General features: G+C 39.5%; 1 protein-coding gene across 1 annotated transcript in view; it reads right to left on the bottom strand.

Moving 5' to 3' along the window:
* The window catches only part of CRYBG3 (crystallin beta-gamma domain containing 3), a 125,047-nt gene that overhangs the window by 63,821 nt on the left and 46,746 nt on the right, over positions 1–14,480 (bottom strand). The window contains exons 3-4 of the mRNA XM_004002856.6: positions 13,842–14,263; positions 803–6,824 (exon numbers count right to left, since the gene is read on the bottom strand). Coding sequence (XP_004002905.3) covers positions 803–6,824; positions 13,842–14,263 — 6,444 coding nt within the window. The remainder of the gene's footprint in view (positions 1–802; positions 6,825–13,841; positions 14,264–14,480) is intronic.

Genomic DNA, 14,480 nt, shown 5'->3' with positions numbered 1-14,480 from the left:
ACAAAACTTGGGGACCTTGCAACACAGAGTGAAGAGGTTGCACTTGACTTAATAGGCAACAGGAATCATTAAAGAAACATTTCTGCAAAGCCCAGCCTTTTTTTCAAAAGGACCTTGCCTTACAAGCAACTGGCTGGTATTCAAATATTAGCACTTGCTACTAAGGGTATCTGGAATCCTAAAGGAAGTTCCATGATCTTGGGAATGTCAGAAAGAAATGTCCCAGGTTCAGTGAATCTTCTGTAGTAAACATTCAAATATTTCTAAGTTGAATAAAAGTGTAACTGAATTTCAGGACGTTTTCATCTCCTTTTTCTCAAATTAGTCTGCTTATTGCCCTGCTAAGCACGAACAAAAACAAGACCAAGGACAGTGAGACTGTTGTCAGGCAAACACTTAAAATATTCTAAATATTTAAAATATTTTTAAATATTGCAAAATCTTTTCATGAGACACATTAGTTCAATGGAAAGTGACAGTCTTTCTACATTCAATACCTTGAGAAATTCAAAACGTTGTCACAATTTAGTTTGAAGACTAGAAGTCAGCAAAGAACTGAGATTGTAACTTGCTTCTCTCTTATGCCTTTTAAATTCTGATGAAGCAATTTTGTTTTCTCAAACATAACAATCCAACTAAAATACATGAGGTATGATACACTTCAACTAAAGAACAAAGTAATCTCTGGTATTTTTTTAAACAATCTTTACACAACCTCAAAACAGTGATTTTCCTAATAAACTTTTAGGTTATTTCATGACCCAAAGCACTACTTCATTAATTAATAATTATAATAACTTACCTCTGTGAATGGGCTTAATCGGCCAGGGGTGTCTTGAGTGCGGAAATACTTTGACACTGGTTCCTGTAAAATTCCACCAAATCTGGCTCCTTTTTCTGAGGAATGGGTTTTAGAGGTCTGCAAATACTGATGATAAGCACTCTTTAGAGAAGAATGTAGTTTGGAAGTAAGGTCAGATTTTTGTAGAAATGAGGCCTTTTCTGGCCATAGACCAATCTGCAGATTAGAGGTCGTGGGCTCACTTGACATCACGTAAGAATTCTTAGAGACTCCAGTACTTTCCTGGTCATCATCAGAACAAAATGTAAGAGAAGAATCCGGCCTCTTGAAGGTCACAGTTTCCTGCCTTCGAGCTCTCAGACTTCCTTTATGCAGTGGCTCTTCCTCATCTTCGTCTTCTTCCTCTTCTCCGCCCTCCTGTCTGCCATCTTCATCAAAATTCATCTTTAAACGCTCTGATACTGACTGGAGAAGCGATAATACAGAAGAGGGCTGGTTTGCATTCTCTCTTGATTTCGAGGCACCATGACGACCAGGTGAGACCTCGCTGGACAGAATGTCCTCCTGAGAGCTGTCGTCCTCGTAAATGGGAGACAAAGCCAAGGGATAGATCTTGTACCTTTTGGCCTCGACCGATAAGAATGTTTCTGAACTGTCACTATCAAATGCATCACCTAATTTGGTTTCCTTTGCAAAATGATGGACGAGGTCAGTTCTACTTTCAGACCTTTCACAGGCGAAGACAGGCATGCGGTCAGGAGCTGTGTGAGGAATCAGGAGGGAATGTGTTCGTCTTACCTCGGTGGTAGCGTACTTGTCCTCATCTTGGAGAGGCTCTTCGTACAGTATAGTAAAGGAAGAATTTTCTTGCTCCTCCTGAGAGACGAAGGCTAAGTTAGGTTCTTCCTTTTTGTCTCCATACTCTAGGTCTCTTGCTTTCTTATGTACTGTAGTAACAGATGTTTTTCTGTCCAGCCTTCCCATGGTACCCTCAGGTTGAAAGTCCGGCACTGCTAAGGCTGGGTAGCCTTCATTATCCTTACTTAAGGTAGGTGATTCATAATCCCTGAAGTACGAGGCGAGTCTAGTGCCACACGCTATCAGGCCTGTCTTCGTTTCAGTAGGCTCTTCCTCCACTTCTCTACCACTCCTGCCAGCACCCTCTTGGTATGCTTCTTCAGCATCAGATATGGGAGATGCGGCCTCCGCCTGTGTAACGGGCAACTCCAGACCTGTTCCATGTATTTTCTCAGAACTGACTGCTGTGGGAAACACCCTGTGTTTCCTGATGGTCCCATCAGAATCTTCTGGGAATGTGCTTTCCATTTCTCTCTTAGAGGGTGTGGACAACATTCCCCCACTTGTCTCCTTCATATCTCCCTTACATATTTCGAAGGAAGCAGGTACTGCCTTCTGGGGTGCTTCTTTCATTTCTAATACAAAAGGAGGCATCATTTCACTTTTCCTAATAACCCCTTCAGCATCATTTTGGTAAGTGTTTTCCAAGTCTAATAAAGGTCCTTCAGTCTTTGCAGTGATCCCCTCACCATCTTTTCGGTAGACATTTACCACTTCTAATGTAAGGGACATCACCCCAGTTTTGTCCACTTCAGCATCTTTTTGGTAAATACTTTCCATTTCTAGTGTGGCAGGTATTGACTCAGCCTTTTCAGCAGTCCCCTCAGTATCTTTTTGGTAGATACTGTCCATTTCTGACACAACCGATGTCATTCCTGTCTTACCAACATCCCCCTCAGCATGCTTTTGGCAAATATTTTCCATTTCTAATGTAACAGGTGTCACCTCAGTCTTTGCAATATCCCCTTCAGCATCCTTTTGGCAAATATTTTCCATTTCTAAAGTGGCAGGCAATCCCTCAGTTTTTTCAATATACCTCTCAGCATCCATTTGGTATGCTTCTCGCATTTTAAGAATTTCAGCTGTTGGCTCAGTTTCTGAGGTACTCAATTCGGCATCCTTTTTATGTGCTCTTCCCATTTCTGACACTGGGGGGACTGCCTCATATTTCATAATATTTAACTCAGCATCCTTATTTGGTTTTCCCATTTCTAACATGGAAGGTATAAGCTCAATTTTTCCGGTATTTACTTCAGTGTCCTTGTGTATTTTCCCTACTTCTGACATTGCAAGGGGTGTGCTTTTGTTACTGTGTCCTGGCAAGCTTTTTTCAGATAAACATACAGAAGTATCAGACAAGCTGCTTTTAGATGTCCCAGGTATGTGAATGTCATCATTCACAAATGGAGGCCATTTGAAATTTAATACAAGAGTTCTTGTATCCTTTGTCTCAGGTTTGTGATTATCAACACACTCTGTCCCCATTTTCTCCTTAGAGTCCTTCTTGGAAAACGAGTGTGTTTTTGCCTTATCATCTAACCCTGTAAGGGGTACATTTTCAGCTAGTAAAGCAGTATCTGATTCCTGCAAATTTATACTATCAGATTGCCCATCTCTAGTTCCTGAAAAGGGGGATTTTTGGTAGAGAACAATTTCTCTTCCTCTTATTGACTCTGTGTCACTACCTAAGTTACTTACAGCAAAGAATCTACCTAATACTTTCCCACTGATTTCACATATGCTTTGATTTATTGCCTGTTCTGACCCCAAGAACTCTCTTACCATATCACATGCCTGAACACTATCACTATTCAGAACTTTTGAAGTATTAGCCTGAAGTTCAGAATCCAAGGTACCCTGAGCATCATTTGCTACAGTTTCTTGGGCTGAATAAATAATCTGATTGACTAATTCCCTAGCTCGGTCCTCTAACAACCAATATACATTCATCTTATCAGAATCAAAAAGGAGACTGTTCTCACCAACCACAGGTGAAACACAGGCCTTTTCTTCCCCTTGGACTTCAGGTATGTTTTCCACAGCCTGCTCTTCCAAATGCTCTGCAGGCTGGGTCTCTGTCAGTGTCACTTCTGATGGCTTTTTCTCAGGGATGTCTTCTTCCAGGGTACCTGGATTCATTATGCCGTCTATGGCTCTATGTTCCTGGCAGGTATCGACTGAGTGTTTGGATTTTAGCTCTTCCCTGACGGAATTAAAGGCCTCCCCAATCAATGTAACAGCCTTTTTACAGAAATCACTCTCGAGGTCCAAAAGTTGGGCATGTGCTCTCCTCCTCGCTTCTATGTGCTCAGCAGAGGCCTCAGAACACTGCTGGCTTGAGCTGTTAACTGACGCTGGGGTCCCAGCAACTGCTCCAGTTGCTGCTTCCAAGGGACTGACAAATTGGGCAGCAGTTGGGAAATCAAGAGATACTATCCTAGTAGGATCCCCCAAATGGTCCTGAAGTGGGGTGACTTCTGCCCCTGTGAGGTCAGATGTTTCCGATTCCAAATAAGAGCTTTTAGGGTCCAACAGATTAGTTAAGGAGGCACCTTCATGTGGGACATCTATGGGAACTTTTACAGAACTAAAATTATTTGCGGGGTTATGTGAACTTCTAACCATGCTAACTTCAGAGTTACTGGAGGAGGAAGGCAGGCTGTGAGTACCACCTCTTAGGGAATGAGCATCCTCTTTCTTTCTGGGAGATGAGACTCTCTTTTCTGTTCTCAGCACAGAAGGATTAGGAAGGAAACTTGAATCCTCAGATGCAAAATCCTCTTTTCCCAAACTGATACCAGAACCCAGAAAAGGTGACTTTGCTTTTGTGCTATCAGTTTCTTGGAACTGGGGGGAAGTATTAGCTAAGCTGAGTTGTGAAAAATCAGAAATCTTTTTGCTCCCACAAGGAACTGAAGGTGGATGGATCATAGAAGCCTTGGCTGCACAATTCTGTGCCACTTGCCTAGTAACTTTCTCATCATGAACAGGTGGTGAAGTCTCAGGTCTATTACTCTGGAGATGAGCAGGTAGAGCACTGCAGGCTCCCACCTCCGTTCCCTGTACACCCTGATATTTGGAGGCAGAAGGGGAAACCTCAGTTTGGCAACTCTCTTTAAGGCTGGCATCTAAATATTTCTCTTTAATCTCCTCATGATCCACTAACTGAAAAATTTTGTCCTGTTCAACTTCCAGGGAAGTCAATTCTGATAAAGCAGGATTTGCTGGCACACCTGTGATTTCAAGTGGAGAAGAAATTTCATCCTGAGAAATGTCTCTGGGTTCTGTTCGGGAAACAGGTATCTTGGAGAGACTTAGAGTTTTTCCTGGTCCAGAATGTGACTCAACAGGAACATTGTTCTGACCACTAACATCAGCTTCTGGTAACATTTCTGCAGTGCTATCAGTTTTGGTTTCCAAGGAGAAAGAAGAATCAAGCTTGTCTGCAGTGCTCTCACTTGCTGCGGTGCTTGATAGCACTGACTCTGCTCTCTCAGGGTCTTGAGATGAAGTGGAACTGTGCCCCTTGCAGAGGCTTGCAGGCTCAAAGCCCAAGTCCTCTGCAGTTATGTTGGTGTCACTGGCTTCGAGATCTAGTACATACTGGTATTTCTCCCTATCAGGAAGAACTTCCTTGGATTCAAGAGTTGTAGGTGCATGCTCAGAGTGAAGGCACTCAGGGAGACTCTTACTGTCTGTGGCCTCCACATGATTTGCTACATGTTCTTGTTGACACTGATGAGACTGACTGGAGCTACCAACAATGTTGACATCTCCAGTTTCAATGAGCACAGAAGAACCTTCATTCTTTAAAATAGGAATATCCACCTGGTTCAGCATGCCGACTCTGGAAACAATGGTAGGGCGTGAAGCACTGAAATCTGACTTTTTATGGCCAAGGCTGGGAGATGTCCTGTCATCAGGTGACGCTGTGGCTTGTTGAGGACTCTCAGAGTCAAGAAGGGATTCTGAAATGTGATTTCTATAAAGTTCAAGATTCAGTTCAGTGGCTATTTTATTTTCTAAGCATGTTACAACTACTGATTCACTGGTGCGTTTTACAGAGGCAGCTTCCTTTTGATTCATCCTAAAGGGAGGCACTTTGCCATGTGGCCTAACAAGGTTTTTGACTTCTGTTAGTAATAGTGGGTCAGTGTCTTTGTGTAATGACTCGATTCTATCTTCTGGAGCTTTGATATGACTTGAAGTAGTGGGTTCCTCAACTGATGTGTTTTCTGTTTCTTGCTTGATTTCTGCAGGAGCCAAAATTTTCTGTGTGTCTTGGGCAGATGATCTGTTTTCAGCATTTACAAGTTCTGTGTCTGTTACAGCTTGTTTCTGGAAAGCCATGGGGCTGGTGTGATTGGCAGCCTGCTTTGATGAGTTCTCTACCGCTTGCTTGTCAGAACACTTACTCTCTGGCAACTGCAGAGCTTCACGCCTAATTGATTTATTTGGACTTGGCAAATCTGCACTTCCAAGTGTGGTAGGTTCACTCCCATCAGATTTACTACAAGAGAAGTCAGAAATAGCAGGGTTCTCAGCCTGCGCTGGTGTCCCATCACTCATCACTGGGCTGGTTCGTTTTACCACAGTTCCTGGTGCTGCTTTCCTCTGCGAGTCCGGACTGTAAGGAATTTTGCTGCTGTTACTTTCTGTAAACAATGCTGAACATCCCAAATTTCTGTCAGTCTGAGAACCTGGTGCACAACTCAAATGGTTCTGTGAGTTAGAATCTCCAGCAGTGGAGCTGGAGCTCGTCACAGGACAGGATGATCTACTTGTCTCGGGTCCCCCAGGATAGGCTTTATTTAAAACACCCCTAGAAGAAGCCGTGTTGGCTAGTCCTTGGTTGTTTGTTGAATGGCTTTCTGTGTTGAGATCTCTTTCGTTATAATCAGAGTCTTCTAACTGGCCTTCAGGCACTTGTCCTTTCACAGGTATGCCTGTGCTAGCTGATGACAGTAATAACGCCATTCCAGCCTCCATCTCCTTTCCAGGGCCACGATGTGTGCTTGTACTAGAGTCAGAACTTGCATTTTCTCTGTCTAAGGGATTCACGGTTTCCGACACTGTCTGCTGCTTCAAATACTTCTTAATTTGTCTGGGGCCTCGGTAGGTTGCATACGTTACTAAAGGCCTCTCTGCTTTACCATCCATTTGTCTGCAAAAAGAACAGCATGAGAGTATCAGGAAAGATAATTAGTGACACTTAACAGCAATTCCAGAAATCATGGTGAAGTGTATCTTTCAAATGGTCCTATTCTTAATATGTCTAAAGTTGGGAAGGGGATTCTTGAATTTTTAGTCCAGGCTGTCTGTATTAAGCATAATACAGATTTGACCAGCAGCACAGGAATGTCAAGCCAACCTGAATGTTTGAACTCCTCAGAACTGTCCCTTTCACTTGATTATGTCTGTCTCTCCCACGGTGATTAATGGAGAGAACATGGGCTGACAAACCTAAGGCTTAGGTTCTATTAGTAGTTTTGATCTCCAGTGAGTGCTTGACTAGAAGGAACCACATTGCCTTCATGCCTCATATTGGTATCTCATGGCTACATCACTGATTTCTGCACCATATCAGAGTATCATAGCAAGTTTCTCTTCTTTTACTTAGATGTGAATTTGGAACCAGCCGCTTTTAGCACAGAGGCAGAGAAGTTGTAAAGAAAACACCTGGCAAGATGTCTAGCCTGCCGTAAGTATTCAGCATATATTTAAGCCAATAAATGACAGAATTGCCTTAAAAATCCTCTTTCCTGTTAAACTCTTTAGAGATTCAATTAGCATGTGCTGTGTTTAGTCACTCAGCTGTGTCCGACTCTTTGCAACCCCATGGGCTGAGGCCTGCCAGGCTCTACTGTCCATGGGGATTCTCCAGGCAAGAATGCTGGAGTGGGTTGCCATGCTCCTCTAGGGGATCTTCCAAACCCCAGTCTCCCACATTGCAGGCAGATTCTTTACCATCTGAGCCACCAGGTTAGCATAATGAGTATTAAACTGGCTGGGCAAATGCAGAAATCAAAAAAGATTTCTAGCACCAATTCCCAATTTTTTCTCAGCCCTAAACTACATTTCCTGATATTCTCAGTATCCATTGTTCTGGAGAATCTATCTCTGGGAGCTCTGATGCTATGCTATGCTGCCTTATGGTCTTTCATGCACACTATTCTGTCCCCTTCTCCAATGCCAGCCCCAGATAGAAACTCATACCCTCCGAGACTCAGCTCCCAAGTTATTTCTAACGCAAACCCACCCTGGGACCTGTTTACTGTTACTGGAATGGGCAGTTAGTCTCTGATCTCTGGGTACAAACGGCCCTGAGCAAAGACTTGCCAAAAAAGATCTATGCACCAATTTATTTCCCCACTAACCTAGTGACTGTTTGAAGACAGACACTATATCTTCATCATCTTTGTATTTTTAAGTGCCCTACAAAAGACCTGACAAATGGTGTATGTTTAATAGCTTTGTGCGAATTGATGAATGGCTTAAGTAAAGCAATGATACTAAATGCTATGCGATTTGTTTTCGACTTTCTTAATCGGATCCAAAAAAAGCTGATACAAAAGTGCTTTCAGTTCTGCGTACTAGTTACATTTTAGTATCTCAACTACAAAAATGTATGGTAGAAAAACCTGACGTATATTCTAACATTTTCAGGTTAAACATATAATTAACAAAACATTATAGAACTCATATGAATAACTAGGAAATCCAGTTATTCCAATAACTAAAAATGATGTTTTTTCTCAACTTTAAAGCAACACCATGAAGAACGATAGATTTGTCTGCATGATAACACACAAAGTAAACTTCTGAGATGTAAAATCTTCATCACCTGGCCCCTTACAAAGTTCTTTAATTTTAGCTGAAACTGTTTATTTCAACCTATATAACTGCTGGCCTCTAAAATCCTCTGCACCACTATTATACAAAATTTGTATTGGTTACATTCATTTATTTTTACTGTCCCTTTTAAAACAGGTATAGGAGATGTGTAGAGAAAAGCTTTGCTTTGGAGAAGTGATTTTAGCTGCTGCAGGAGTTTCAGGCTAGACGAAAGACAGTTATGAAACAAAGTTAAAATGCTGGATAAGGGAACCTGTCTAAGAGAAAAACACATATAGGTAAATTTATGTCATTGCTGAGATCCTATTTTAAAATGCATAAATTATTCAGAAAGCACAAGAGCTTTTCAAAACAATATATCAAGATCCAGAAGTATGAAAAATGAATAGTTTTGTTTGATTTTTCTTTTAAAAGCTTTTACATTTTATAATTGAAAATCTACTTTCAAGACTGCAATGTTTTCCCTCCACCCCAAAGATCTCCAAAATGTACATGATGTCCAAAGAAACAGGCCATGAGAGAGAAGGACCTGAAGTTTATTCTTCATGTGTAGTAAAACTTAGGTTTTCTTACTACCAACACCATCCTAACCATTTCACTCTATATCAATCCAATAATGCAACTCTTAATCTAAAATAACTTCTATTAAAATAAACCACAGAGAAAAATCCACTCCAGGAAAATTTCACTTCACTGTAGGAATGCCTTTTGGTAGTTTTGGAATCCTTTGTAGGGAGGGTTGGCAGAATAATTGTTTTCCATTTGGGGAGTTTTCTGGGTACTTTCAAAGGAAATGATTTAATTGATTTATATGAACTAGTTTAAATTTCTGACGAGATAATCTCCGGCAGCACCCTGTATGGAAATGTTACATGCTTGTAACTAAAATATGCATTCTTTATACTAAACAACTACAATGCCACGTTTAAATCACTGAACATCAAAGTCGCAAGCTTAGCTTCATGTATTATAATTAGTCCCTGCAGGTAATGATGAGCCACACTCACACTCTATAAATGGTTAGTCATGCCAAGATAGTCTTATTTTCTACAGCGTTCTTTCACAGGTTGTAGCTGAGTCTTCACAATTGAACAGTATTAAGAATGTAAAACTGTCCTTTGTTATGTTTTTCTCTAATTAGGAAACAGGAACAAAATGGAAATGTCAAAAATATATAACTTTACAAATAAGCTAAATATGGAAAATTAAAAAAGTTTTCACAAAATAAAGAATGTATTGTCATGTGTTATGTAATTGTGTATAGGATGTGTAGCTTTTCCTATAAAAGTTGAAGTATGTGATCTGAATAATACTAATAGGAAAGTAAAATATCTAAAAAATTCAAATATTTAAGGGAACACATGTACAGATTGAAAATGTGAAAAGGTTTTTATGCATTTCAGCCCAAACATACCTACCTATCATGTGAAGGCTTACTAAGCCTCTGCTCACTACACATGGCTGTGCTCTATCCTGGATAAATCCAATATATCTGATACTACAAAGGTCAACCAAAGACATGCATCATTCTTCAAAGAAAATTCTGTAAAAGCTTCCTGAAAATAATAGTGTTAGAGCAAACATCAACCTAATTCACTTTTAGCAAGTATGATTAAGCTACTTTTTTAGCATTAAGATTTATTTTCTTTCAAATTATATAGTTAAGAATATCTTCTCTCACAATAGGGAAGATTCTTAACTTTTCTATGTAAAGAAAAGCTGTAAAACCAGCAACTAAAAAAAAATCACAATAAAGTTTTGACAGAAGAGTTTCTCATGATGATAGGAATCTGCTGAAAATGGAAGAATTATAGAACATTTTCAAGAATTTCAATGCAATAACAAAGTAGCTTCCTATACAGATTACACCAGGAGGATGTTAAAGTATGGAAAGCAATCTAAAAAATGTTATCAAACAAGTTTACTTAAAGGCTTTAAGGATATTAAAAATGAAGTCTATATAGTCAACCATACATGAAAACAATTACAAAGCTATTTTTATTATTTTTAATTAACTGAAGATGAAATCATTTACAATGCTTTATGATGAGGATTTTTAACAAACGCACTTCAAATTATAGCTAATAAGTTGTCTAAAATTTTAAAACTGTATTAATAGTGATTAAAGTGATGTGATGTGAAAGTCATTCAGCCGTGTCCAACCCTTTGCGATCCCATGGATTATACAGTCCATGGAATTCTCCAGGCCAGATCACTGGAGTGGGTAGCCTTTCTCTTCTCCAGGGGATCTTCCCAACCCAAGGATCTCTAGTAATTTCAAAAGTATAGATTCAATTTTAAATAAAGTTTTATATTTGAAACATGCTCATAACTGACTCAATGAACATGAATTTGAGCAAACTAGGAGATAGTGGAAGACAGAGGAGTCTAGTGTGCTGTAGTCTGCAGGGTTGCAAAGAGTTGAACAGGGTTGCAAAGACATGGACAGGATTTAGCAAGTGAACAATAACAACATGTTCTTAATAAAAATGAAATGTCCATGATTTTAGCAAATTGATATCACAGAAATAAAACTTAAACCTTTAAAATGCAGATTCTCAAAATTAGTAAATATCTTCTCCAGATATATTACTGAAATAATGCCTAAAATCAAGTATAAGCAGACTGTAATTATACTGTCAAAATGCACTATTAACCAAAACAGTATTTGACTTTTATATAATAATTCCTAAACAAATGGACAGTTTTTAACAGAACATTACTAACACTATAAATAATTCTAAGCCTGATAACCTGTAGGATTTCTGAAGCTGGGCTGGAGAAAGCCTGTGTCTCAGTCAAAATGGAGGCCTCGTGGTCTTTCTCTTTCCTCTAAGAATCACTGTTCTTTGCTGAGGTGGTTCTGGTGAACTGCCTTAAGCAATTATTCTATCATCAAGGAGGGCTTTACTAAAAAGAAGAGGCACAGTATCCTTTTCCATTTTCTATTGTCTAATATCAAAGGAAATAACCTGACCTACTAATCAAACCCAAGGAGAAAAAAGAAAAACCACAAACCTTTGATTCTACTCAATTCCCACGTAACCTCAAAATATGCACCATTTTAAACTGCTTTAGAGACAAAAAGTCACTCGGAGAGATGTTAGATGGTTGTTGGGCCCCACTCCTAGAGACTATGATTTAGTGGGTCTGAGTCAGATAACTTGCATTTCTAATGCTTCCCAGGTGATGCTGATCCAAGGACTGAACTTTGAACATCATTGCTTTGGATAATCCTTTCTCATGGACGGAGAAGCCTAGTAGGCTACAGTCCATGGGGGTCGCAAAGAGTCAGACATGGCTGAGCTACTTCACTTTCACTTTATTATAATGTACCCAAATTTAACCATTTGTCTGCTATTGGACGTTTGTTACCAATGATGTGTTCCTACATATGTTTCAATAAACACCTTTGTATATCATTAGTAATAACCTACAAGCTTCTCAAGGTTCCTGATACATGCAGCCCTCCACTCACAGCACTGTATATGAGCATTAGCCAAGTCAACTCCAACTCCTACAGAGTATTATCACTTATTACCGTTATCAGTTTAGTAGGAGAAAAGTTCTCACCTTAGTTTGCATTTCTAGTGAGAATAAATCTCTTCCTCACTTATCTGAATGACTTGTTTTTATTGTTTGCCCATTTTATTCTATTGGTGAGCTAACTAAAATGTTTGTCAGTTAAAGCATTCTCATTTGCCAATTTACTCTAATGCTCAAGGTTTTTGACATAAGAGAGTTTGAAAATTGGAAGCAATTTTGTCTATTTTCTCTTTCCAAATACTTTCCATTGCTATCATGCTTAGAAAACTGCTTCTCATCAAAATAATTCACACTTAGATGCTTTTAGTTTTGTATGTTTCTTAATCATTTTTATTCTGCTCTAATTTTAATATAAAATGACATGATTATCTAGTTTTTATTTTTTTCTCCCAATTGTTACCCAATTTCCTCAAGTTTTCCTTTCTACATGAATACATAATGCTGTCATATTTGAAGGCTCAAATAGACAAGGGTCCATTTCCAGACTGTCTATTCTGTTCCATTTAAGCATGTAGCAAATATTACACCAGTATTATGACATCATTTCAATAAATGTAGCTTTATGGGAACATTTTAAGATCTGGTAGGGCAAGCCCCACCCTCAGCATTCCTGATGGGCAAACCTGAATCCACTTGGGGTCTCAGTTCTCACAACCATAAAATGGGTCTGTGCCTACACCTACCTTAAAAGCTTACTATGAGGAACTGACTGAAAGCACATGCCTGAGGAGAATTTGAAACTACAAAGGATCACACAGTTCTAAGTTGTCATCTATATCTGCCTACGGTATTGATGATCTCTTTAAATAATAAAAATAATTCTCAACTAGAGGATAAATTAAAATCAATGAACCAGATACTTACTAGCTATGAATGAATACTTATATGTTACACAAAATATCTAATGCATTCAACATTGTTATAAATATTTTCTGGATAGAAAATATTCTTTCTAGCTCATCTGAATAAAAGAATAACAAGTTAGTGCCCATTTGTTAATCAAAGAAAGAAAAAAGGGGTGGTGAAATGCTCCTTAAATTTGTGCAAGATTTGTTTCTTGGAGCTATGAGAAAGGTTCAAAAGGCTACTTTTATAAATACAGTCAATTTCTTCTCTTAATCCCTTTAATTGGATTCCACAAAGAAATGATATTGATAGAATGTGAACACAAATCATAGGACTATTTTTGTTCCCAAAACGCAGATACTGAACCCACTGCCTGTCTGACTACAGAAGAATTCAGACAACAGAAAACACTCCCGTTTAAAGAAGTCTTAAATAAAAAATAAATATTTTGGGCCTCCTTGGTGTCTCAGTGGTAAAGAACCCACCCGTCGATGCAGGAGACATAAGTTCAATCCCTGGCCCAGGAGGGAACACATGCTGTGTGGCAGCTAAGCCCACGCACCATAACTACTGAGCCTGTGCTCTATAGCCCATGCTCCACAACAGGAGAAGCCACCACATGAGAAGCCTGCGCACTGCAGCTAGAGAAAGCCTGTGTGCAGCAACCAAGACCCAGCACAGGCAAAAATTAATAAGTAAAATTATTTTTTAAAAAAGGAAGTAAATCTTGTACTATAACCAAGTTAGCACCAGAAGATATTAGTACCACCCACTAAAATGGCTCAAAAGACCCTAGATATGGTACACAGAATCACGTAATTTTTCACCTAGTAGCAGGGACATAACAATATTTTTTCAAATCCCCTTAGTCAATAGTAGAACTAAGGCTAGGTCCAAAAGCTCAATTTTTCAGCTAAGTAAATTTTAAACTTACTGCAGCAAGTCACCGGTTTCCTGTTCACTGTCTTGTGTTGTATCCAAAGAAAAGGCATCTGAGAGCTCAGCTGAGCTGGATTCCTGTTCCTCTGCTGGAAGCGCCTGGGTTCTCAGGGAGCCACCAACATCTCCCCTTTGGCCCCCTTCCTCATGACGACTGGGATTTCGTAAGTCTTTCTCAGGTTTGTCATGTTCATCTTTGAAAGAAGACTGCTTGGCTTCACCGAGAGATGACTTTCCTGAAATATTGAATAAGTTACCTAGAAACTGGAAGAAGCTTTCTTTTGGCTGTTTATCACTTTCTCCTATTTTGGCCTCTGAAGTGGAACTGGAAAGGTCGTTGGGCTTTTTGGAATCTTCCTGTGTTGGCACAGTGATCAGCTGCTGGGCCTGGGTCCTTTTGTCCTCACTTTGGGGAATCTTGGAAAACAAAACAGAGAATATTAAGCATCATCATTTTAAAAATGACATGGGCTGACTGCTAACCTATTGTGTGACTCTCTGTGCTAAAGGCCAGGGATATTTCTGTGAATGAGACGGATGGCTTCTACCTCTTAGTAGTTTACAACCTATTAAAGGGCACAGTCAGCACAGCGTTAACAACATGATATGGTAGATGTCACAAAGGGACAAGTAC

This window comes from Ovis aries, chromosome 1, assembly GCF_016772045.2.
Source record: "Ovis aries strain OAR_USU_Benz2616 breed Rambouillet chromosome 1, ARS-UI_Ramb_v3.0, whole genome shotgun sequence".
In the NCBI taxonomy this organism is placed as follows: domain Eukaryota; kingdom Metazoa; phylum Chordata; class Mammalia; order Artiodactyla; family Bovidae; genus Ovis; species Ovis aries.
Note: the sequence above shows the minus strand (reverse complement) of the source record. Positions and strands in the feature narration are given on the sequence as shown.